The following is a 26,882-nucleotide window of genomic DNA, read 5'->3' on the forward strand; positions in this document are numbered from 1 at the left end:
TTTTGTTTTGTTTTTTGAGATAGAGTCTCACTTTGTTGCCCAGGCTGGAGTGCAGTGGCGCAATCTCGGCTCACTTGTAACCTCCGCCTTCCGGGGTCAAGTGACTCTCCTGCCTCAGCCTCCCGAGTAGCTGGGATTACAGGCATCCACCACTATGCCCGGCTAATTTTTGTATTTTTAGTAAAAACAGGGTTTCACCATGTTGTCCAGGCTGGTCTCGAACTCCTGACCTCAAGTGATCCACCAGCCTTGGCCTCCCAAAGTGCTGGGATTACAGGCATGAACCACCATGCCCGGCCTGAAATAATTTTTAATTATAAACTTATTTTAAAATTTTATTTAAAAATGTATAACCCTACCAAATGGGGAAAAATTTTTTTTTCTAGCACACATTAAAACAACCATATAACTATTTTTAAAAAAATACTTGTGCATGTACTACATAAAATTATTATACGAACCACCAGTAGTATGCATGCCACACTTTGAGTAACAACAGAATTCTTTGTACTATGAAATTAAATCTCTTTAAGTACTTGTAAATTAAGTGATATTGTGAAGATATTGAAAAGAAAATCAAAATCTGTGCTTAAACGTAAGAGTTCAGTTGCAGAACCAAACATAGATGCAAAAGGATCCTCCAATTGTAAGAGTTGTTCTGGATTTAGGATTTAAAAATATACTAATAACAATGACCCAATCCATTTAAATATAATTCAAAAGGCATTAAGTTAGACTCCCTCTGTTTCTACTAGTTAGTGTTTGTTCCAGTTGGGCAAGGAGGAGTTCTTACATCACTGGCAATATCCCTGGAAGCCTTGGCATGCTGTATCCCAATGGCATCTGCTCGCAAGTCATAACCAGTCATCTTGACATCTTCCCAAGCTTGTTGGTAGTGTTTCTGAAAACAGAGAGTGCAATACCACAGTCAATCTGAAGAGGGAGCAACTGAGTCAGCATTACTGATGTATATAAAAATAGATAGTTACACTGAACATCAATCTCTCCTTAAGATTTATAAAAGAGTCTGGTTTCATATTGAGCTTGAATTCCAGTAGATTTTTAATGACATTTAGTAAAGCTCTCTCCCAATAACTATTTTTTGAAGAAGGAAACTTAGGAGATTATAAATCATGTAAAAATCAGAAAAAAATATATATATTGCTTGGCTTTTACAAGGAAAAAGCAATGATGGATGGCCCACTAAACTAGATCTTATTCTATGTGTATCTATAAGTTTTATGCTGTGTTTTTGGAGAAACCATTCCATTTTTCCTTCCAACAAACATTGAGATGTACAGTATACAGACACGTGCAGACCCACACAGCTACTTATTAACTTAAAGACTAGAAATAAAAGGAATGGGAAGAAAATGCCTTTTGCCAAACTCTCTTTGGGGTATATAATAAAAGGTCTGGTTAGGCAGAGAGCACTCTGAAAAGCAAACGATGTGTGCTGCCTTACATTGCTGATCTGCAGAGCATTGATTTTGGATTGCAGCATCAAGGGAGTGTCAGCCGGCACATTCACATTAGCCTTCTCTTTCTCCCAGGCATCGCGATACAATGGCTGGTAAAAATGAAAAACAATGGAATGGTCGATTAGTGAATAAGTCAATTACCACATAAACGAAATTATACAAGTCATAAAACATACTTGAATACATGGATGATGAATAAAATTATAAGTGAATTTTATAATAAATTAAAACTAACATTGTAAGTAAATTAAAATGTTTAAGTAAGATTAAATCAGTAAATCTAATTTTATATTTAAATAATAAGTAAAATGAAAAGTTCCTTTTGGATGTTCTCTGATATAAACGTAGATTATATGTGGCATAAGCCACTGCACCTGGCCTCATTTGCACTTTTATTTAAAAGGTGCCAATAGTGACTTCAAAAGGAACACATTTACGTGTGATACAACATAATTTGAAATGAGTCAGAAATATGGTAGTAAAATTATCCTTTTCCATTTACTCACATCTAATTATCTGATGGGTAACTCCACCTTGAAGATAGCTCTGATGATCCCCATTGCTAAGCAGGACCTAGATGTTTTTGGTCTGAATAACTGCCATAATGTCTAATATTGGGGTTGTCCCTAGACTTCTCAACCTATTTCAAGCAACGAAGAAGTGGCAATTTTGTGATTATAGCACTAAGTGGTGGGCCTGTATCACGGTCTGGATCTCCAAATGTGATCAAAGTGTGTAACAGGGTATGCAGAACATGAAGATGCCCACCACATGTGCACTGACCAAACACTTAGCAAAGCAAATGAGATACAGTGGCTGCTAAAAGATTGACTACACAAAGATCTATCTGGATACATGCGTGTTTCAGATCCTGACGCTGACATGAAGAGTCTGAAGTTCACATTTAAAATTCTTCTTGATTGAGATTTCTTCCATTTGTCTGAAAACATCATCCACCTGGGCTTACCTCACTGATCTGTACAGCATTGATCTTTGCCTGGATTACTTCCGGGGTGTCAACAATGCTGGTAAATTTGAGGGCCTCAGGCTTTATACGATACAACCTTTCATTCAAGAGATTCTGAGCATTCTTCACTCTCATCACTTCCACAGAACCCTCTGGCAACCATCCGATACCCTTCAGCCATTCCAGGTCTGACTTGTACAAGTTCTACATGAAGGATAGGAACACAGAGTGGGGAAGAGTCAAAGTTGCCTATAGGAGTTTGATGCTTGCAAACCACACACCACCTCTATCTAAATCAGTTAGCTGGCTAATCTCATAAAACTCAAGGATCAACATTAAATGTTAATATTGGGTGTTATCTCTATGGCACACATAGGAGAAGTTTAGAGTATTCTGCAAGAATTGGAACAGGGCTCACAAGTGGCACTTGGTGGAATGGCAGCCAGCAATGGCACGTAACTTTGTATGCTTGGATTCGTTTCTACACTCATCACTTGAAGTCTGCCTTTTATGTACCACTGGGAATAACATCAGTTGGATTTTAGGAGGTAAAGAACCTTAGATGTATGCATAATGAGAAAAAAATACATACCTATATCTATATCCACCCTGCCCCCCATCTCTGTCTTTTTCTGTGTCAAGTAAACATGAAATCCAACATTTCCTTATGCTTACATCTACTTCTGAAATATACATCTGATTATGCGAAGGTAATGGCTCAGATCAGCTACAACTGATATTTTCTACCTAATTACATAGAATAAGAGACTGATTTTCATCTTGGTGAATAAGGTCTTGCTACCATAAGGAGGAGGCCTCTTTAAGATAGAAAATGTTTGGGGAAAACTCTGCTACCATGAATTGTACAGAATATGTTAGGTTCTATTAAGATTACCATTTAAATTATGCCTCTGGGGAATGCACTGGGATTAAACACATAAATACACATCTCCCCAGGGTCTGGTGATAATATACGCACATCGCTCTGCAGGTCGTAGGCTTTCTTGGCCTGGATCACATCGTTCTGATCTGGCAGACACGTCCACTGGTGCAGATAATTGCGATAATCAATGTCGCTAACCAGGACCTGGCATTTCTTGGCTTGAACAATTGACATCATGTCCAACGGTGTGTTGTGAATTCCTTTGGACTTCTCATAAGCTTTCTTATATTCTCTCTCACTCTGGATCTTGGCAGCATGTATAGACCACACCAACTTGGGGTCATCTTGTAGGGTACGGAAACCCACGTGGTGGCCCAGTTGCTTACGGTAACCTTCTTTGTATTTGTACTAAAGTAGTGAGAAGTCAGATAAAAAAGACATGTGAAAATAATGTATTAAGAGGGTTTTTCTTTAAATGGTTTCAGAATGTTTTCTCAGCCTTGGTATAAATTGGCTCAACATTGGCTGTCATTATACATTTCAGTTCACTTTAAAGGAGTTAGATAACATGATTTTAGGTAGCTTCAGAGAGGACATGAGTAAATCTGGAGGGAGATGGTATGGTGAACAAGAGTAATAAAACCCATAGCTAACATTTACTAAGTAATTACTTTACGCCAGACACTATTATGACTACTTCAAATGTGTTGGGTAGATCCCTGGGAAACTACTGTGTTTGTCGGTCAAAAATCATTGAATGGCGGCAATTATGATCACAGTTTATTGTCACAATGTCTCTATGAGGTAGATACTATTATTAACATATATTCCAGATGGGGAAAACAAGGCACAGGTGATAATCTCCATCACCAAGTTTCCCCGACAAGTGCAACATTAGGTCAAATGATCTCCTAAGAGTATTGAAGGAACATCAGGTACAGAGAGGTCACATGTGTGTGGTTTTGGAAACAGATACGAAAAATGCATGTTTCAAGGATGGAAAGCAAGGTTGTGGCTTGAATCAGAAGATAACAACAAAAGTTCTGTGGACAAGAGTTTCCGTCTGATGAGTGTCTTAGGACTAGTGTAAGACGGTTTGTGTTTCTTTCCTATGTTTGGACAACGTAGGCAAGTTTGAACAAAGAGAGAGAAAACTGGGCATAAAGCAGATAACGTGGACCAGCTATGGTTATTAGAGGCAAAAATGAAGAATGAGGAGGAGGAAACAAGTGGCCACATGACAAAAAGCAGAGAAGAACTCAGAGAAAGGGAACAAGGTGACTTAAAGAGTTGGAGCTGGGGGCAGGGTGGGCTTGGTAGCATAATTATTTTATTTTTATTTTTATTTTTATTGAGATGCAGTTTCACTCTTGTTGCCCAGGTTGGAGTGCAATGGTGCAATCTCACTGCAACCTCTGCCTCCCGGGTTCAAACGATTCTCCTGCCTCAGCCTCCTGAGTAGCTGGGATTACAGGATTACAGGCTCCTGTCACAAAGCCCAGCTAATCTGTTTGTTTGTTTGTATTTTTAGTAGAGACAAGGTTTCACCATGTTGGCCAGGCTGGTCTCGAACTCCTGACCTCAGATGATCTGCCTGCCTCAGCTTCCCAAAGTGCTGAGATTACAGGCGTGAGCCACCATGCCCGGCTGGTAGCATAATTATTTTGACCACTAGTAAGTTTTAAAATTAGAATTAAATGAACTTCAAAAGATTACTAAGAGTATTCTACATAAGCCTCCAGTATAAAATCTTGCATATAAATGTGATTTCAGTCTTAAGTCTTATGTGAAACTATCATCTGTGATTTATATTTGTGGAGAATGTCAGAAATATTTTAGAGATAAAATGACATTGTATTGGGTCCTGAATTTTCCCAGGAATTTAATACAGACTCTTCATGATGTTTTGTTTCTACTTTGTAACAGCATCAAAGTAAATTTACACATATACCTCATCTATGCTAACTTTAACGTTTTCCATTCCATTTTAGTATTTTCAAATACAGAAAGCTTCTAGCACAGGATGAAATGCAATTATTTACACAGATTTTTTTTTTAAACACAAAATTCTTGAAAAATAGTCTCCCTGCTTGTTTTGTAGAGGAGAAAAACCACAAGAAAAAAGAAGGAAGCGTACCTCACTGGCAATTTCTCTGGAGGCTTTGGCGTGCTTGATTTCAATGGCATCTGCCCTTATGTCATAGCCTTTCTGCTTGGCCTCATTCCAGTCTTTTTGGTAGAGTTTCTGTAGAGGGAAAATATAGGTTTGTTTACAAGAATGGAAAAATAAGCAAATATACTCAAATTTGTCATAATATAAATCATAAGGCATAATGTAATATACTCAGTATAAGAAAAAAGCATTCATTTCTGGGTTCTTCTGGTTGTTGTCCATTTCCTTTGTGGTGTACAGGATACTTCCGGTTAAAATTTCAAAGCTAAACATCAAACTCTATTAATGTTTGAATATTTGCCTCCATCACAATATGGTCTGCATTTGAAAATACCCTACTACAAGTACATGGAACCTAAGGATCAGTGGGGAAGCCAGAGAACCTTTATCAAGGTATCAGGTTAAGATCTGATAAGATTTTTCTCCCCCTAATTTTGCCCTTTGACTTTTCAGAAGTTTCTGCTAAAGGGTTGTGACATAGATCTGACACATAGCCTGCCATTTGGATGTAATTAAAAATGGTCTTTTGTCTTTCTTATGGCCTTGAATGTCAAATGATAAAGTCCTGGATCAATTTAAAAAACCTAAGAGGATAACAGAGACTGTTAAGAGTGAAGGAGGACACCAAAAGGATTCAGGTGTCCCAACTCCTGCAGTCTAGGCACCCAGTGGTGTATCCAAGCACACATTTAAGAGAGAGGAATTCCATTCATATTGCATTGGGACTGGTAGCTAAAGAGAAAATGTCTAGCACCAACAGCTGCAAACATTGCAAGGTATGTAATTTGTCTGCTGTAACACTCTCCATGAGCGGACAGATATTGCCTATAAAGGCTTCTACACTTCGTGTTCGTGCCACTTACATTGCTGATTTGCAAGGCATTGATGTGGGCCTGCAGCATCTCCGGAGTATCAGAAGGAATGGTGATGTTGGTTTTATCTTTATTCCAGGCTTCTTGATACAGTTTCTGTGGAGAGAAGGGAAATAGGAAATCAATATCTGAAACATTAAGTCTTAGCTAATGTAAGCCTTAGCTAACTACTCAGTCTAGAAAAATGTTTTTACATATGTTTATACTGGCTAATTTTATGTGTCAACTTGGCTGGGGCACAGTACCCAGACATTTAGTCATTTAGGTGTTTCTGTGGAAGTATTGTTAAAATGAAGTTAACATTTAAATCAGTAGATTCCAAGTAAAGCAGACTACCCTTCATGATGTGGGTGAGCCTCATCTAATTAGTTGAAGACCTTGATAGAAAAGACAAACCTCCCCCGTAAAAAGGAATTCTGCCAGCAGATGGCCTTTGGGTTTGAACTGCAACACATCCCTCAGTCTCCAGCCAGTTGGCTTACCCTGCAGACTTGGATTTGCCAGCCTTTATGATCTCAGGAGCCAATTCCTTAAAGTCTGTCTCTTTCTGTGTGTGTGTGTACACACACACACACACACACACACACACCCTATTGGTTCTGTTTCTCTAGAGAATCTGGACTAATACAATGTTCTATTATTATGTAGCATGACACTACATGTCTTAGTATTTAATATGAGGTCAACAGATATTTGTGTTCCTGAGTTGCCATGGAGTGACATTTTCATTGCAGTACTTCACAGTGTGTATGTGTGGTAGAAGAAAGGCCTGTTGGTGTTGGTCAGAGTTCTATTTTCAGTGTGTCTTCACTAGTGAAGACATTTTTAGAGTTGCTCCTCTCACCAAAATTCTTTGAAGAAGTCCAGTCTATGGACTCGGTTTGGGTGGTGTCATTGGAAAACAGAATCCAGAACCAGGAAAGCTTGATAGTAGGATGGTTCTTACCTCACTTATTTGCAGAGAATTGGCTTTTGCCAGGACAACTTCGGGAGTGTCAACAATGCTGGTGAATGACAAAGCTTCTGGTCGTGTCCTATAGAGTCTTTCATTCAGGAGGTCTTGAGCAACCTTCACTCTGTTCATTTCCACCGAGCCTTCTGGCATCCAGCCGATGCCACGCAACCACTCCAGGTCTGCCTTATACACACTCTATAAAGAAGATGTCAGACAGAAATACCATTTCTGACCAACATGGTGAAAACCCACCTATACAAAAAATAAAAAATTATCCGGGCATGGTGGCGCATGCCTGTAATCCCAGCTACTTGGGAGGCTGAGGCAGGAGAATCGTTTGAACCTAGGAGGCAGAGGTTGCAGTGAGCCGAGATCGTGCCATTGCACTCCAGCCTGGGCAACAAGAGCGAAACTCCATCTCAAAAAAAAAATAAAAGAAATAAAAAAAATAAAAAAATTTAAGTGTTAGACATACCAATCCTTAGCTGAAAAATAAAGCACATGGGGTTGAAGGGATGATAAATGCAGGAGACTGTACTTCCAAAAAAGTAAGACCTGAGATCTCACATGATTCAGGGTTTTTAATATTGATGACAGAAGTAATTTGTAAAAACATAATTACTTATACTAGCCATGAATTATATATAGTAATAATGCTGAATTCCATATAATTATTTGATATTTCAAAAAATTTTATAATTGAAAATTTTTAAAGAAAAATTTTGCTGAATTGGATTCCATTTTAATCCTGTGATATTGACCCAAGGAAATACTGTTTAGTGTTTTGGAGCTAGCATAACAGCAGTAATTATTTTAAAAGCATTCAAATGATTTATATTTGTCTGAAATATATTTTCATTGCCAGAAGTTACAAATGACATGGAAAAAAAAGTCTGGAATCTAGGCTGGGGAAAAAAGGACATGACCTCACTAAGGCTCATCTCTGTTTTTGCTTCCCGCCACATAACTACTAAAGATGGATTTTATATTAAACAATATGAATGGTACCCCCCCAGCCCCACCCCCGGGTTTGTGCAGTGCACACCCCAGGGGGCTGTCCACAGAGGCACTGACTGGACAATGAACAAATCTACGTCTTCCCCTTCCCCCTTTCCCAAAATTCATGCTACGTACATCACTCTGCAGGTCATAGGCCTTCTTTGCTTGGATAATGTCATTTTGATCGGGCATGCATGTCCAGTGATGCAGATAATTGCGATAATCAATGTCACTGACCAAAGTCTGACATTTCTTGGCCAGCAAGATGCCTAACATGTCCACTGGGCTAGAGAACTTGGTCTTCCACTTCTGGAATTCCTTCTTGTACTCCCTTTCACTTTGAATTTTTCCTGCATGTATGGCACACATAATCTTGGGATCATCTTCAATGCTCTGGGCTCCAATGTGGTGGCCTTTCTGTTTCTCATAGGCTTCCTTGTATTTGTACTAAAATGCCAGAAATACAGATGCAGACATCCAGTTTTAAAACCATGCTCATGCTGACAATTACAGACAACATGAAATGGACAAGAATTTTATTTTACAAATATTTTGGCATTTCTGAACTATTATATTTAAAAGCAATGTTTTATACTGTTATAAAAATAATTGTAATCATGTATCTTCATTGGTGAAAGCATTCCCTGTAGCAACTCTAACTATAATGCCAAAATGTATTTTTATTCTCTGTAACAACAAAGGGAACGGTCTTGGGAGGTAGGAAGTAGGACAGGAAGGTACATGTGGAAATAACTACAGAGTGTGGTCCACCAACCACCCTCTGGGTTGTTCAGCACAATGGAGACCACAGAGGGTTAGATGGAAGGTACTCACGTCACTGGCAATGTCCCTGGAGGCCTTGGCACTTTTGATGGAAATAGCATCTGCTCTCAGATCATAGTCCTTCATCTTTGATTCATCCCATCCCTTGGTGTAAAGTTTCTAGGGAAGGGATAATAGACGACAGAAAATAAGAGTGTTTGAGGAAGGTAATAGGCCAGTTCCAGAAAGGAAATTGTTATGGTGGAAAAAGCATTTTAATTACTCTTAGAAAGGTTTAAGCAACAATCAGGAAATCTCTTACTTGGCTGATATTGGCAGAATTACTCTTGGCCAGCAGGATTTCCGGGGTGTCTGGCATCACGTGGATGGAGGTTTTGTCAGCATCCCAAGCTTCTGTGTATAAATGCTACAGGGCAGGGCGGGGTGGGGCATGGGGAGAGGGAGTATAAGACCTTTTGTTAAAGCCAATAACATCATTACAGTTGTTAGCAAATTTAACTCACATTTAACTGTATGATAGCTCCTTCTAATGCTTGTGGGAGGTGAGGGAAGTAAAAAGGTCATGGGGAAAGTAAAACATAGCAATATTTAAATAGCTGTACAGTGGTTTCATAATTAATATGATGCAATATAATGGTTACTATTAGTAATTCTTTTCATCCAATGAATCACAAGCTTATTCGGACATCCAAAGATGGATCTCGGTTATAGAACTATGAGACAGTAGAAATCCCTAGACTTCAGAGTCAATCCCAAGTGCAAACCCAACTCTACTGTTTCCAAGCTGTGTGATCTGGAGAAAGGTACATAACTCCTCACATTCCTCATTTCTGAGAGGGGGAGAATCTTTCTTTTTTATTGAGTATTTTTTGAAGATGATCCATAACATATATAAAATGCCCAAGTCACAGCAGATACTCAACGATGTTTTGGTGATTCCTATTGGTGTTATCATCATGGTTGCTGTTGATGGATATAAAAGAGTTTCTGGAGTTGTATACCCCAGACTCTGGAGTTTGCTGTCTGAAACCACTTTCATATTTGTACTGAGCACTCAATTGTACTAGCCTAATGATTGGAAGGTTTCCAGGCAGGTGTTGCAGAATTCAAGTTCAAGTCAATCTAAAATATGCATATTAAAGGGCTGACGCATTGGATAAAAATAGATTGATGAAACTTTGGATGAAACAAATGATCATCTATCTTGTGTAATAAAACTGAAAGCAGAAATAGCAGCTAGCTTTCAAAAGTGGATTTCCATAACCTAATGTGGAGGAGCAACCCAAGCAACCAGTTTGAATGTATACCAGCATTGCTATGAAACGCTATGTGTTTCCCAGCCTCAGAATGAAATGTAAATGGCTTATATTCCTTACCAGATGGCTAAAGACACGTAAGTGGCCTGAGTCTGCTCTGCCTAGGAGAATGTGTAATGAAGGGTAATGCATTTGTGATGTTTCCAGGTCACTGCTCAGAAGGGTGACTGTATCACTCCAGGGAAATCATTCCAGGCTCTGTTCCCACATGCACACAGAGAATTAGGGGGCAGGGTATTGAGAAGAGCACACAGGGTCACCTTTAATTCAAGCAGATGCTCTGTTAAAGGCCTGCATGAGAATTAAGCCTATGACACCTCCTTTCTCAGGGAACCCTTAGGGAATTTCCTACTTTATGAGCCAAATCTGTGGAAGGTATGATTCTGGCAACAGGAAACAGCTAGAGACTCACCTTGCTCATTGTCAGGGCATTATTCTTTGCGAGGACAATTTCCGGAGTGTCTGTGATGCATGTGAATTTGAGCTGGTCTCTAGGCTGGCGATACTTCCTGTCACTCAGGATTTCTCCAGCTCTCTTCACCTTCTCGACCTCTACAGAGCCAATGGGAACCCATCCTATTCCTCTCAGCCACTCAAGGTCAGATTTGTAAATAGCCTGAAAATGAAATAATGTCAAATATTTATAGATGTCACCTAGACAGCCTGGTACCTGATCTTAACATACATAGATAATGTGTAAGTCTGAATCTTATTTACGTAAATTTCTGGGAAGACCCACAGGATTGCTTTACTTTGGTTTAGAATGGCTAGTTAAATGCCTGGCTCCTGAAGGTAGCCAATATTTACTGTTTTAAAGACTCACAGAAATCTCTTTAATTCTATTCATTTTCAGTGATACAAAACCACCTTAAGAAATTACTGCCTGCCTCTTGAAGCAAAGTGTTTCTTCTCTGATTTGATGGCCCTTATGGAAACCATAAGGATTTCTTATGGAAACCATACTGGGTTGCAATACAGTTGGCTCCTGTGTTGTTGGGCAGTGGCTTTCACAGCTCGTCTTGGTATATAGAGAAGAAATGAGCATTACTGGTTGACCACATGTTGCATTAATGTGTTTTTTGGGGGATAAAAAGACATCTTTTTTCATATGTTTCTATGTACACGCTTCCAAGTCAAAGAGTACATCTCTTTTTACTCATATTTATCTTATCCTCCATCCTCTTTCTTGTCTTAGAATTCAAGTAAACAAATACATTTTTTTCTTTCATTTTCTTCTTTGAATATAAACAATTGGTTGAAGGGAAATTTTTCTTGTAAGGAAAGGTAACAATTCTTTTTGTTTTTATGGCTTTTGGGGAATCTCTCTTTTTTTAAACTGTCACTGCTTTTATCATTCTTCCAAAAGTGCTTGATTTAATCAGAGCTTGATTAAAACAAGGAACTACCATATCAATGAGGTAATATTTGACTCTCCAAAGGACTCTATTGGCCAACGACAGAAGTGTCTAACATATTTCTAGGGAGCTATTGTTCTCAAGTTTCTTAGACAAATTGTCTTAATAGGTATAATTCATTTTTAAACTTCCTTTCAGAAGTTACAATAGATAATTCCTATAAGTTAAATAGACACAAAATTATAATGCAATTGATTCATTTGGAAAATTAGGTTGTTTAGAACAGGAATTCTTAACTTGGCATCAGTGAACTTGGATAGAAAAAATATGTAACATCCTCTCATTTTCATTAACCTCTAACTGAAATATAGCCTTTCATTCCATTATAAGTATTACATTATAGTAGTATTCACACTATACCTGACTTTGTCAGCTTTAGAAATCTCAAATCTTTTTATATCCTATTATAGTTTGATATAGTTTGGCTCTGCATCTTCATCCAGATCTCATGATGAATTGTAATCCTGGATGTTGGAGGAGGAGCCTGGCGGTAGGTGATTGGATCATGGAGGGGGACTTCCCCCTTGGATAGTGAATTCTCATGAGATCTGGGTGTTTAAAAGTGTGTAGCACTTCCCCCTTTGCTCTCTCTCCTGTTCCGCCATGTGAAGATGTGCTTGCTTCCCCTTCACCTTCCATCATGATTGTAAGTTTCCTGAGGCCTCTCCAGCCATGCTCCGGTACAGTCCATGGAACTGTGAGTCAATTAAATCTCTTTTCTTCATAAATTACCTAGTCTCAGGTAGTTCTTTCTAGCAATGTGAGAACAGACTAATACAAGTTGTTGCTGATGTCTTAAAGTATTTATGCTCATCACTTCTTTGAAATTAGTTATTATAGTCACTGCTATAACTTTTTACTTAATGTGTTAATGAAAAGCACATTACAGGTTTGGTTTCATACTTTGATAATGATATTTCAATATGATTGGTTTATTTTGAAATTAAACACATATTTTATTTTGTGCATTTCAGAACATTATCCTAAAGAGGTGTCTGTAGGTTTCACCAGACTGGAAAGATTCCATGGGCAAAAGAGTTAGAATGCTTTTCTAAACCATTACTGAAGAATATTAGAGGCACTCACATCACTCTGCAGGTCATAGGCCTTCCGAGCCTGAATGACATCGTTCTGATCAGGCAGGCAGAGCCATTCATGCAGGGGATGCCTGTAGTCTACGTCGCTTACAAGGATCTGACACTTCTTGGCCGTCACCATCCCCAGCATGTCCACTGGGCTGCTGAACTTGGTCTTCCACTTCTCAAAGTCCTTCTTGTACTCCCTGTCACTCTGGATCTTGGCCGCGTGGATGGACCACATCATCTTCGGGTCATCCTCAATGTTCCGGGCCCCAATGTGGTGGCCAAGCTGTCTGCGGTAGCCTTCCTTGTACTTGTACTAAAGAAAAGAGATAAGAGTATAATGACAAGAACATCTTACATAATCATGTTTCATAGGTTCACACACATATTGTTTCTTTTTCTTTTCCCCATCACTATTGTGAAGGAGAAAGGTGAATATCATCAACCCTATTTTTAAAAGTCAAAACCTGAACCTAGCAGGGGTTTAGTGATTTGCACAGTCACACCACAAGCAGGTGGCAGCATGAGCCTAGAATGAAGAGCTTCTTGTTCCTAATATTTTTCCTCCTCATTATACCACACTGCTTAGTTTACCTTTGATTCCTTAACAGTTAGAGGTAAATATATTGTACAATCTAATAGAGCATCTACTTAAAGACATAGTTATTTTCCCAAAACTGTTTGACATTAAGAAAATTTTACAATAGTTCCCTTATTAGAACTTATAATAGACTTCTCAGTCAAGGATATGTGTTACATTTAGATAGAGTTTATGTGTCACCAGGAAATGACTCTTATTAGACTATCAACACCACTGAGCTTTCACTATGAGTCAGCTTTTCTACCTTTAAGATTCAAGAATAACACATTATGGTCCATTTCACCATGAGACGATTATGGTGTAGGCTTCTCCAGCTTAACAGCAAGAAAAGTTTTGATAATAGGGCGTGTGTCCTTAACCTTGGCAAAATAAACTTCTAAATTGATTGAGATCTGTTTCAGATACTTTTTAGTTTACAGAAGGAATGAAGCATATGTCTAAGGCATGAGGCCCTTGCAGAAGAGGGAAAGTCTAAATTTGAGTCCTAAGAAGGCTTGTTACGGAATGAGGACACTGGGCACCCTTAGGAGGTGTTTTGCATGTGAAGAAAAGTAGAGAAGAGGCGAGAGCATGCCGAGAAAAAGCTTTGCTTACTTCGCCACCTTTTCTTGTGTCCAGTGAGGGACATCTCACCAATTAGGAGTTACAAAGGACAAAACAAATCTCTAAAACGTATCCATCTATAGTTTTCTTTTAATGCCAGAATAAATAAATAGAAGTAGTAAGGAAGAGTTTACATGTATATTGGCTGTTTCCCACATGTTATTTAAAGGGAATAAATTAATCCCTTTAATTTCACAAACATCTAGGTCAACTGCTGTTCAATTTTCTATGTATTTTTTGGGGTTTTTTTTTTTGTTTTTTTTTGAAGATGCAGTGTTCAATTTCTGAGGCTCAAAAATATGAACCCATTTTTGGTGTCCATCAAACGCTTTTTTTAAAATAGTGTGTCTCTATTTTTGATTGATTGACAGGTATAATGGGTCTAGAATTTTGTGCTTTTCTTTCTTTTTTTCCATTTACAATTTTGTATAGGGAAAAAATCACCAAAGGGAATTGAGACCTGTAGGGGTAACTAAATTTCTGGCAAGAAAAATTCTGAAAGCTTCTATTTGTCAATATCTTTGAGTAAGAAATGGCTTTTCCAAAAACATCCACTTACATCGCTAGCAATCTCTCTTGAAGCCTTGGCTGCTTGGATTGGAATGGCATCCAGACGCAAGTCACAGCCTTCCTTCTTGGACTCTTCCAAAGCAAGTTTATAGAGTTTCTGTAGAAAAGAAAGTCATTATTCATTACTCCTTCCATAAAAAGTGAAGCTGTTTATTATTACATTTTCTTTGTCCTCGTTTAAACTACAGAAATAATCCAGAAAGTCAATTATTAGGGTGCGTTTATAGATAGCTTTGCCTCATGGGTGCTTAGGATTTTTAAGACATATGTTCCAAACATTGGGATTTATTGACTTATAAATTTCAACCAAAAAATGGGGGGGGGGGGAAATCAACATTTGGTTGGCAAAATTTTATTTGCCAAACAAGCAGATGTAAAAAAAAAAAAAAGAAAGAAAGAAAAAATTATTTATTGGCCAGGCGTGGTGGCTCAAGCCTATAATCCCAGCACTTTGGGAAGCTGAGGTGGGTGGATCACTTGAGGTCATGAGTTTGAGAAGAGACCAGCCTGGCCAACATGGTGAAACCCCGTCTCCACTCAAAATACAAAAATCAGCTGGGCATGGTAGCGTGCACCTGTAGTCCCAGCTACTCGGGAGGCTGAGGCAGGAGAATCACTTGAACCCAGGAGGCAGAGGTTGCAGTGAGCCGAAATTGTGGCACTGCACTCCAGCCAGGGTGACAGGATGAAACTATATCTCAAACAAAACAAAACAAAACAAAACACACTATTTATTATTGTCATCATAATATAAAAGACAGGCCATCTTAATACAAAAGAAGGATAAAAAATAAGGACAATATTTTAAAATGTAATCTATTTAGTTTTATGAAAAACTCAACACATTGTGCTTATTTTTTCTTATTTTGCTGTGGACTATTATCTCAGACAATGATGCATCTATGGACCCAGGATTTCAGGATCATTGCCCTTATGAAAATGTTGGTTCTGGCAGAAATGCCTGGAAAAATGTTAACATCAAATGATTATCAGAGCGTACTGGAGCAGCAAAAGAATATGCGGCTTACTAACTCACCAGATTCAAACCTAGTCCTTGCCTACTTGCTAGCTGCTGAATAAAATAATGACTTGATATCCACATTGACCTGCAGGGGAAGGTTTTAAAAAGTATAATTCCCATGGGGATATTTATTCATAATCATTCAATTACTGATAACCCGTTAATAAAATGGTAGCCTACTTTGTGGACCACCACATAGCTCAAAACTGAATCAAGTGAGAACTATCTCTTCTACTGAAAATGGTAGTTCAGAGTATGTGTAATAAATTAGTCAAAACATTTTCCTAAGAAAACAGCTACAATGGTTCATGTTTTGCCTTTCTGTTCATTACAAGATCAACAGTTTACTTACATCACTGTAGTTTATTCGGTTGAGTTTGGCTAACATGATTTCTGGTGTATCGGGCATGACATGAATAGTTTTCTTGTCATTGTCCCAGGCTTCAGTATATAAGCGCTACAAAAAAAGAGAGAGAGAGAGAGAAATTATTTTGGTGTTCACAGATATTATTCTTTTGATTATGTGCCATTCATCTCTCTTGTATACAAGGTAGAAATAAAATTATTACAGCTGCATAAATTCCCTACCTTTGTTTCTTATTAAAATTATTTCAAGAATCTAACTGTTAAAGGACTTATCAGTTATGAAAAGTATAATTGGATTGAAGTATTCAAAATAATTTCTAGGAAGGAGTTATTGCACACAGTATTTTTTTAACAACCTACTAATCCAATCAGAAGCACACAGTACTTTAGGTCGGGTGCGGTGGCTCACACCTGTAATCCCAGCACTTTGGGAGGCAGAGGCGGGTGGATCACCTGAGGTCAGGAGTTTGAGACCAGCCTTCAACATGGTGAAACCCCGTCTCTACTGAAAAGACAAAAATTAGCTGGGCATGGTGGCAGGCTCCTGTAATCCCAGCTACTCAGGAGCCTGAGGCAAGAGAATTGCTTGAACCCAGGAGGTGGAGGTTGCAGTGAGCCAAGATCGCGCCATTGCACTCCAGCCTGGGCGACAAGAATGAAACTTTGTCACAAAGAAAAAAAAAAAAAAAGATAAAAGCACACAGTACTTTTAACAATGGTTTAATATTTTGAAGTATCACTAAGTAACTATGGTATTATAGTGGAAAAATCATTTAAGAAGGTATCGTGATTCTTATTATCTTTAAAATGCAATAATACGTCAGAATTTTAAAATTGTTCCGTGGTAACTTTTGATACCTAACAGTGAGGATTGAAGACTCACCTTATTCATGTTCAAAGCATTGTTTTTTGCCAGCACCTGCTCCGGAGAGTCTGTTATACTGGTAAATTTCAGCGTTTCTGGACGCTGACGGTAGATAGTATCACTAAGTAATTCTCCAGCTCTCTTGGCCCTAACAACTTCCAAGGAATCAATAGGAACCCAGCCAATGCCTTTCATCCATTCAAGGTCTGACTTATACAAATTCTGCAGATCAACAGATAACCAACACATTTATTAGTGTTTCAGATTCATAGTTACAAAATGGGTTATCCTAGAGAAACACAAAAGTGCTGATGAATAGTTAAGGTTCCCAGCATAGTAATTCACTCACTCACACACATTATTGAATCATAAGCATATTTTTTTCTGAGCATTTTTTTGATACAGAGGAGTATACCAAGAATGATCAAAGATCTTCTTTTAAAGTAAAAGACATCGTCCTGCCTATGAGAGTATTACAAGATTTTACAGAAAAGCATGCTTTTTTAGCCTGGAAAATGTACTCTAATAGTTCCAAATAAAACCACATACTCAGACTGCAGTCAAAAAATTCTCACTGTTATTTCCATCTTCAAAAATCACAAAACTTCAAGTGTATAAAGGAAATGTGATGTTGTAGAGATATGTTTGGCATTTCCCTAATTATTCATTTTATTTTACTCTCAATAGATATGCTGAATGTTGATAAGTATTAGAGGACTGGTTTTGATAAACACAAGAAATAGAATTTCCCCATCAGTAAGTGTAAAATGTAAATTAAAGTAATTTAGCATAATATGCTTTCCCTCTCACTATCTCCATACTACCGTCTGCCAACAAACACACACATTTTTTTTACTTCCTTAGCCAAAAGTTTGCAGTGATATATTTTTAAGGGTTAAGTTTCATCTGATTCAGACAAAGGAAGCCTGAATCCCTAGGAAGATTTATACCTGTTTAGAATTGATAATATTTACTTTATTTCCTCTCCTGCAGAGAACTTTTGGAGGAGAAAACAAATTGTAGTACCTCCATTGGGAAACTCCTTTCAGACATTTAATTGTAAATTGTTTGAAATATACAAACAAATTGCAGTTCATCGGCACTAGTCAGAACCCACAGACACGTTTGGATCCACTTTTAACAAGCAGAGCTAACATCAAGGAAACTCACATCACTCTGGAGGTCATAGGCTTTCCGTGCATGAATGATGTCATTCTGGTCGGGCAGGCAGATCCATTCATGCAGAGGATGTTTATAGTCCACATCGCTGACCAAGGTCTGACACTTCTTGGCCAAAACGATACCAAGCATGTCCACTGGGCTGCTGAACCTTGTCTTGTATTTCTCAAAATCTTTCTTGTACTCACGGTCACTCTGCACTTTGGCAATGTGGAGGGACCACATTATCTTGGGGTCATCATGTACTGCTCGGGCGCCGATGTGGTGACCCAACTGTTTACGATATGCTTCTTTGTATTTGTACTGAAAGAGAGAATCCAATAAAGAAGAAGGAAGCACAAAGGGCTATTCCCTGTTGTTCTTTCTATGAAATCTTTAAGGCAACAGAGGAGTTTCACTGGTCATGCCGCTGTAATGCTACATACTGGACTGTTGTGCTCATTGGCACATCTCCACAGAATAACCCCACAGTAGTTCCTTTATATATGCTAGAGAATCATATGTTGGCAAAAAATGATAAAAAGTGAATACTGAAGAGTCCAATTACAGTAATAAACCATGACAGTGTCTCAGAAATCCATCATGTCAGTGAGCCTATTTAAGAACACACCGGGGGCGTATGTTTACATGGATCATTAAAAATTTCTAGCATAGTCTGAGAAATAATTTCCTCTTCACAAATGATTTAGGAGGGATAGTTTTAAAATGGACAATTTCTGTTATTTAATAGGTAGAGAGTTTAAGTTTTATAAGATGAAAATTCTGGAAATCTGTCGTACAACAATATGAATATACTGAACCCCACCAAACAGTATACTTGAAAATGGGTAAGATGGTAAATTATATATACATATATAAAATATATACAAATATATATACATATATAAATAAATATATTTAACCAGAATTAAAAAATTTTAAAACCTATAAAAATGAACAATTTTACTAGTCTTGGATTAATTTTTAAGATGTCCAGGGATCTGATGTTTTCATTTTTAGGGTAAAGAAATATTGGTTCTGTGTACCGCATAGAAAGAAGACTTTGTCCTTCTATGTTCTTTTTCAAGTGATGGGGCAAACTCAGTTAAGCCTGCCTCTTTTCTGGCATCTTTGCCTTGAGTGTGTTCCAAGGAAGCTCCTGAGGTTTTGTGAGTAGCTCAGCTTACGTACATCTAACTTTAATTGAGGCACTCACTCCTATTGAGCAAAGACTAAAAATAAGGAGTCAAATGAGCCACATTCCAGTCTAGGCTATGCCTCTGTGATGCTTGTGATCTTGGGCAAGTTATCTGTATCTCAAGCCTCAATATATTTGCCTATGCACTGAAGGGAGTTAAGGTGGACGATGACCAAAGAGACGTCCAGCTGTATTCCCTGTGTGGCTGATGTGATGGTAAGAAATGTTAGGGCTTGATCAGCTCTTACATCACTGGCAATATCTCGAGAGGCCTTGGCAGCCACGATGGGAATGGCATCACTTCTCAAGTCATAGCCTTCTTTCTTGGCTTCCTCCATGGCCTGACGATAGAGGCTCTGAAGAAAGAAGGAGTAGCTTTTAAATACAGAATTCACATTCACTCGAAAAATATATTTTTTGTCAAAGGAAGACCACTTTTGGATTCATAACTACACAAGTATGTTCAGTCTTAAATCAGAAAAAGAACTCTTACTTCCTGTTTATCCTTGGATATTTATTTAAATGAAAGTTTCACATTCAGCAAGTTTTAACATCACAACCTCTCTTTGCACAAATCTTATAAATGTTATACATTAAATGAACAGCTCTTGTGCTTAGATTGTTCACCATTTGCCCTTTTCATGAAACAACCAAGAAATGTTGATTTATTTAATTCCAAATTTGAATTGCGAACATTTTTACTAGCAGAGAATAGTATCATATAATAACATATAATAATACTACCACTAGGAGGATGTGTCCATAATCAAATTCAGTGCTGAACTAAGGATGTATCACTCTTTCTGAATCTCTCTGTTAATGTTGATTTGCTCCCTATTATTTCATCAACTGCTGGAAGTTGTTAGCAGACATGAGGGTGGCAGGTACCAAAGATTTAGGAGTCGAAACTGCAAAACTGATAAAATTTTATTTATTAACTTCTTCTATGAATTGAGAAAGCACTATCACTGTTCAATTTCTCTGGCTGGACAGATGTGTATAGAAGACAAAACACAAATGTTCCATGGAAGTGTCATTTGAGAACCACACGTTGAACAAATCATCTATACCAATGACTTTTAGCCCTTTTAGTGAACCAGTGATAAAAATTTTGACTGATTCTGTATCCTCTTAACAAAAAATTTTAAATAATTGCCAACATCGGTATTCAATAAATCAAAACAAGATAAATATACAGTTTGATAACAATTTTTAAACATAAAAAATAAAAATTTATTGGATCTCTTAATGAGACTTGTAGGAGGCTCATGGTGGTTTGATTACAAAGTTTTGATGGGCAATAATGAATTAAGTTGTCTGGTAGAGTTTTGTGTGTGTGTGTGTGTGTTTTTAAATTGTTGTTGTTGTTTTTTGTTTTTTGAGACAGTCTCACTCTGTCGCCCAGGCTGGAGTGCAGTGGCACAATCTCAGCTCAATGCCTCCCAGGTTCAAACGATTCTTGTGCATCAGCCACCAGAGTAGCTGGGATTACAGGTGTGTGCCACCATGCCCAGCTAAGTTTTATATTTTTTAGTAGAGATGGGTGTTGCTAATCTCAAACTCTTGAACTCAAGTGATCTCTCTCGCCTCAGCCTCCCAAATTGCTGGGATATCAGGCATGAGCCACTGCACCCAGCCATGTTTGGTAAAGTTTCATTTTAATACTTTCAGACATGCACCATAGTAACTACTAGGATGAGTATTACTATTTCTTTTTCTTTATTTAAAAAATGAAATCCTTATATTATCATACTTAGTCAAATATTTTAGTGTATGTTTTAATATTTTAAAATGTATACTTTCCACCTTTTGCAAAACTTCAAACCTACAGAAAAGTTGCAAGAATGCTACGATGAATACCAACTACCCAATTTATTAACATTTTTGCCGTATTTGCTTTCTGTATCTCTTTCTCTTTATGTGTTTATGTATTTCTTCATTTTACTTATTTTCAATTGTTGAACTGATTAAAACTGTACACATCATGGCCTTCATCCTTGAATACTTTACCATGTATCTCCTAAGAATAAAGATATTTTTAATTCACCACAGTATATGTATCAGACTCAGGAAATTTAATATTGATACAGTATTACTGTCTAGTACTATTCTCTTTTTTATCAAATATACAATGAATATTCCAATTTCATCAAATGTCCCAATAATTTCCTTTATAGCAATGTTGCTTTTCTATCCAGAATTCAGTACAAAAGAATGAGTAGTATTTAGTTCTCTGGTTTCTTTCTTCACCTTTAAACCATGCCTGTTTTGTTTTAATGTGAGAGAAGAGTGACTATGAAAGAAGCGGGACACCACTCAAACTGTAGGGGCATTCTTGGGCAGATAATTTAGAAGAGCATATGTATGGAAGTTGAAGCTATGTTAACTGATTTACTTAAAACGATCCATGCGACTTTACCCCTTGGAAAGCCTTTGAGTAACCTCAAGAATGGTTGGTGAGGTTTGAAAGCAGCTCATTTATATCCAAATACAGTCTTTAGATCAATCTATGATTGAATAATTTAATCTTTAATTTCACTTTCCCCCTTTCCTCTTTTAAGAGGTTTACTGAGTTAGACAAAGCAGACACAGTACCAGTAGATAGTTCTGGAAAATAATTTAGAAATAATATGTGGCTTTAAGGGAAAAATTACAATGATTTACAGTTTTATAAGGCTTTATCATCCCTCTACTTTATGCTGTTCAGTGTACTTTTCATTGTTGAGGTGGTGTAAAGACAAAATCTTAAATGTAAGGAAAATCCCAAAAAAGTGTGATACAAATAATTAAACTTCATTTTTATGCCCCATTCTCAAATTAGATTGAATTAAGGATACTGGACTAGAATCTGGAGTTTAAGTATGTCACAGAGGCACTTAATATTTCTTAATATTTTTAATGACTTAAGACTCTTAGAGGGTCACTATTGTGTTTATAAAGTGGATTATTAAGATGTGTCAGTTTACAGTCTTTTCAAGATGAGATTTTATAAGAAAAAGCTAAAGTAAAAATAAGAATCAATTTAATATCTTTGAGATAAATCCCAGAGGGAATTCGTTTTTCTTCAAAATTTCTAGGAATGTTTCTTTTGAAACTGGAAGGTCAAATACTTCATTTATTATGTTTTTAAAGAACAAATGCTCACGTTTTAAAAATGGTGTAAGTGGGAAAAAAATGTGCTTCAATCATCTCATGGCTTCAGGCCAAAAAAATAGAGTTCTTTAATTCTTTCAACATTTAAAAAAGATGCAGTGCTTCAAAGGAGAGAACACTTTTATCTATCATCAAGGATGTATTTTAAAGCTTGTTACTTAAGAAAACTAGAATAGGTAAATGAGAATTTAAGAGGAAAAAATACATGCGTTTGTTTTGTTTTACATTTATGGAATGAAGGTATCACGGGCAATGGGTTGAGAAGAAATTCTAGTGGGTCATTCTGAAATGTGATCTTAGATCCCTCAGGGAATCAACATGATCATGCAATTTTATTTTTATTTATTTGTATGTATTCATGGGGGATGAGTGCAATTTTGCTACATTAATATATTGCACTGTGGTGAAGTGAGAGCCTTCAATGCATGATCATGCAATTTTAAAGAAAGTAAATCCAGCTGAAAATTTTAGAATTAAAAAACAGTCCAATATCTTTGCAGCAGTCTGAAAAAAAAATCTACCTCAATTCCGCTAATGTAAACAAATGAGAGAGGCTTAAGAGCTTCATTATAATCTGGAATAGAAACTAACTTCATCTGCCTTCGATAAAATAAACCTCCCAGGGGAAGATAATCCAACTGAGAAGCTCTGTGGCCAAGAGAAAATGTCCCATTCAAAAGTGACTGAAGCCAAGGCCAATCAAATATTTATAATCAGGCTTGTCCTTTGGTCTGTTTTATAATGCTGGAGAAAGTGAAATCATACCCTCTTCATTTTACTGGTCATGATTATTTGATATAAGCATGCCTCCTCTTTAAGGCTACATTATTATAGGCAAAAGTAATTAATATGGGTAAAATAATAAATCTGGTCATCATTTAAGTACTAACTTAAATTAGTACTTAAATCTTTCAGTGCTCTCAAACTGAAGAAAACTCTGCCTTCCTTTTTTTCAAAAAAAAAAAAAAAAAGACACATAAACATGTTTAAGAAATTAGTATTCTTCTTGAATCAACCATATACATTTTTGACTTTGGCAAGAACAATTGAGCAAGAAGCTATTTATGCAGCAGTATTTCTGGACTGCAAAGATATGCAATGACAAGTTTAGCAAGGCTGAAGATAGTTCATAAAAGAATGTATTTTATTGTTCTCAGGCAATTTGAAATGGGTGAATTTAAGAATTCTCATTTCAGTTCTTGTAAATAAAGCTCAAGTTATTTTGAGCACATTAAATACATCTAATTTTCATGGTGACTTGAGTGTAAAGGAGAGACATTAAAGTTTATTAAACAAATACTTTGCACCAGGCTCCGCATCGGGCATGTTAAATATTTTACCTCATTTAGTCATTGTTTAAACATTCTTTAAGATAAGCATTTTAATCCTATTTTACAGATGAGGTAATTGAAGTAAGAAACTTGCCGCACAAATTTTGAAGCAACTGTTAATTTGATTAATAGCAATTATTTTTAATGAAAATTATGTTTAGTCATTAATAGTTGACTTGAGATATTTTTTCCCTCCCAGAATGAAGATATTTTTGTGTCTGTCTATCTGTCTGTCTGTCTAATCTACCTATCTTTCTATCTACCTATTCTTAAATACAATGATATGTATATTCAAGGTAGGGTAAATGGCATAAAAAGCCAACTAAGCTAACTGGCTTACATGAGGATTAATTTTATAATTCTAACATTTCTACATCAGCAAAAATCAATGTGGCCAGACCAAAGAAATAAAACAAATGATCTTACCTCACTGTAATTTATTTTGTTTTGTCTTGCCAACATGATTTCAGGTGTATCAGGCATAATATGCACTTGGGTCTTGTCTTTGTCCCAGGCTTCTGTGTATAAGCGCTGTGAAGGATAAAAAGATTAAGAAATTAGAAAAACAGTTTGCTGTAAACAGGAATTTTCAATGAAGAAACCATGACAAAGTTGAAAGCCAGCTTTCTTGCTGTCTGTTCCATGTGCTGTATGTTAACATTCTTTCAACCTCTTTGATTTTACAAGATATTTATTGTAACAAAATATAAATGTATACTAAGATATGAAAGGAAAAAAATATATATATATATAATCAAACACACACACACATATACACACCCGTGTGTGCGTGTTTGGTAACCAGGTCACTGCCACCCCAATCAAATAAAAAGCAAGTATTTCCCAAGCATATATTCACATCCATATCTGTACTATGGTTATATTAACAAATCTTTCCCATGATTTTATTTGATGCTGTTTGTTGTTAGTTTATTAGCTGCAAATGTACCTGTATGTGCTAGCTCTAGATTTCTTTTTGATAAATGTTATGAAGATTTGCATCTTTCTCTTTTTTTTATGAGATAGAGTTTCACTCCGTTGCCCAGGCTGAGACGCAGTGGCACAGTCACAGCTCACTGCAGCCTCAACCTCTCCAGGCTCAGGTGATCCTCTCCAGGCTCAGGTGATCCTCCCACCTCAGCCTCCCAAGTACCTAAGACTACAGGTGCGCATCACCACACCTGGGTAATTTTTGTATTTTTTGTAGAGACAGGGTTTCCACATGCTGCCCAGGCTAATCTCAAACTGCTGAGCTCAAGTGATCTGCCCACCTCAGCCTCCCAAAAGTGTTGAGATTACAGGTGTGAGCCACAATGCCCGGTTTGCATCTTTCTTGTTTATTCTGCGCTTACCTAAATATGTACTCAGCAAGAAAGAAACCTTCATACCAAACCATGTATAACTAACTCTTATAGACTTCAAACCATTTGAACCCAAAATAGCCGTCCCATTCTTAACACTGGCTATTTCACAAGAGATGTCAAAGCAGAAATGCTCCCATATATTGTTACCTAACAGAATAGAGAATTCAACTGAATCACTATACACTGGAGAGCAATTTAATTGGACTAAAAAAAGAGACTAACTTAATTAACAATAGGTATCTTAAATGACATACAGCCCTGTCTTATTTTCCTACAAATTGGGGGCTCACCTTGTTCATGTTGAGGGCGTTGTTCTTGGCCAGCACCTGCTCCAGAGAATCAGTCACACTGGTAAATTTCAGCTTGTCCGGAGGCTGGCGGTAGATGTTATCACTCAGTATTTCGGCAGCTCTCTTGCACTTGACCACATCCACAGACCCAATGGGGACCCAGCCAATGCCTCTCAGCCACTGGAGATCAGATTTGTAAATGTTCTGGAGAGATTAAACACAAAAGCGAGTATTATTGAAGTTGTTCTAACATGATTTCAAAAATAAAAAAATAACACTAGAAAGCTTGGATAGTCAAACTTCATGTATATGTCCTTCAATATATGAAGGCCAAATTGAATATAGTTTCAGGTACTACTTTCTTTCTCTCCAAAAAAAGTAAGGAGAAGAGGTGCCTAAAAAATGAGCAGAGAGAAGAGATGCCATCCCTTCTGAGGGTTCTACCTAATTCTAGACCACTGTCTCAGTATTTCTGTGAATTACTATTATGAGCACAGTTACCATAGATCTTAATTACTCACATCGCTCTGGAGGTCATAGGCCTGCCGAGCATGCATGACATCATTCTGGTCAGGCAGGCACGTCCACTGGTGCAGGTAGTTCTTGTAGTCCACGTCGCTGACTAAGGTCTGGCACTTCTTGGCCAACACCACCCCCAGCATGTCCACTGGGCTGCTGAACTTGGTCTTCCACTTCTCAAAGTCCTTCTTGTACTCCCTGTCACTCTGGATCTTGGCCACGTGCATGGACCACATCATTTTGGGGTCATCTTCAATGTTCCGGGCTCCAATGTGGTGGCCGAGCTGCTTGCGGTAACCATCTTTGTATTTGTACTGAAATAAAGGTGATCATTTCAAAAATAAAAATGAATAGAAAGGCTTAGAAGCCTCATTAATTTAAAACTTTATTATTTTAAAATTGCTAATTCTTTCAGAGAAATGAAAGAATCTGAATATCAGTTTATCTCCTCATCCTAAATTCTTATTAGACTCTACAGCACTAATCTAATGGGCAGTAGTCTAATGGGAAGCCTCATAAATAATCTAACAGTAACAGTCTAATGGGAATAGTCCAGTGGGAAGACAGGCCAAACTACATGGTCCTATGGCTTGTAGACGTTAAGTTTCTGAAAATAAAGGAAGCAACACTTCCAGAAGATCATTCGGTACTGTGTACTGCCATTTCTTCATCTTGGGCCCATGAAATCACGAACCCAGAAATTTTACATATGATTTTGGGACTGCTATTCCTGAGTCCACAGATACCATTTTATCCCTCCATTCAACACATCCACACTCCTTTCCAAATCCCGCTCTGCTGGGGCACTTGACTCCCTGAAGTAGTCTGGATTATGTTTCCATCCTACAAGCCCTGCTCTGTTGGAGATCAAATTTGACTGAGGTTTGTTGGGGATTCCTCAAGTGAGAAAATGGAAT

General features: G+C 37.4%; 1 protein-coding gene across 25 annotated transcripts in view; it reads right to left on the reverse strand.

The window, feature by feature from the left end:
* The window catches only part of NEB (nebulin), a 232,162-nt gene that overhangs the window by 96,297 nt on the left and 108,983 nt on the right, over nt 1–26,882 (reverse strand). For all 25 annotated transcript variants that reach the window (XM_030916035.1, XM_030916012.1, XM_030916034.1 and 22 more), the window contains 20 exons: nt 25,968–26,279; nt 25,447–25,650; nt 24,219–24,323; nt 19,557–19,664; nt 18,123–18,434; nt 16,971–17,174; nt 16,074–16,178; nt 14,690–14,797; nt 12,931–13,242; nt 10,842–11,045; nt 9,415–9,519; nt 9,165–9,272; nt 8,466–8,777; nt 7,323–7,526; nt 6,368–6,472; nt 5,469–5,576; nt 3,428–3,739; nt 2,449–2,652; nt 1,466–1,570; nt 794–901 (listed from right to left, as the gene is read on the reverse strand). In XM_030916035.1, coding sequence (XP_030771895.1) covers nt 794–901; nt 1,466–1,570; nt 2,449–2,652; nt 3,428–3,739; nt 5,469–5,576; nt 6,368–6,472; nt 7,323–7,526; nt 8,466–8,777; nt 9,165–9,272; nt 9,415–9,519; nt 10,842–11,045; nt 12,931–13,242; nt 14,690–14,797; nt 16,074–16,178; nt 16,971–17,174; nt 18,123–18,434; nt 19,557–19,664; nt 24,219–24,323; nt 25,447–25,650; nt 25,968–26,279 — 3,645 coding nt within the window. The remainder of the gene's footprint in view (nt 1–793; nt 902–1,465; nt 1,571–2,448; nt 2,653–3,427; nt 3,740–5,468; nt 5,577–6,367; nt 6,473–7,322; nt 7,527–8,465; nt 8,778–9,164; nt 9,273–9,414; nt 9,520–10,841; nt 11,046–12,930; nt 13,243–14,689; nt 14,798–16,073; nt 16,179–16,970; nt 17,175–18,122; nt 18,435–19,556; nt 19,665–24,218; nt 24,324–25,446; nt 25,651–25,967; nt 26,280–26,882) is intronic.

This window comes from Rhinopithecus roxellana, chromosome 14, assembly GCF_007565055.1.
Source record: "Rhinopithecus roxellana isolate Shanxi Qingling chromosome 14, ASM756505v1, whole genome shotgun sequence".
Taxonomy (NCBI): Eukaryota; Metazoa; Chordata; class Mammalia; order Primates; family Cercopithecidae; genus Rhinopithecus; species Rhinopithecus roxellana.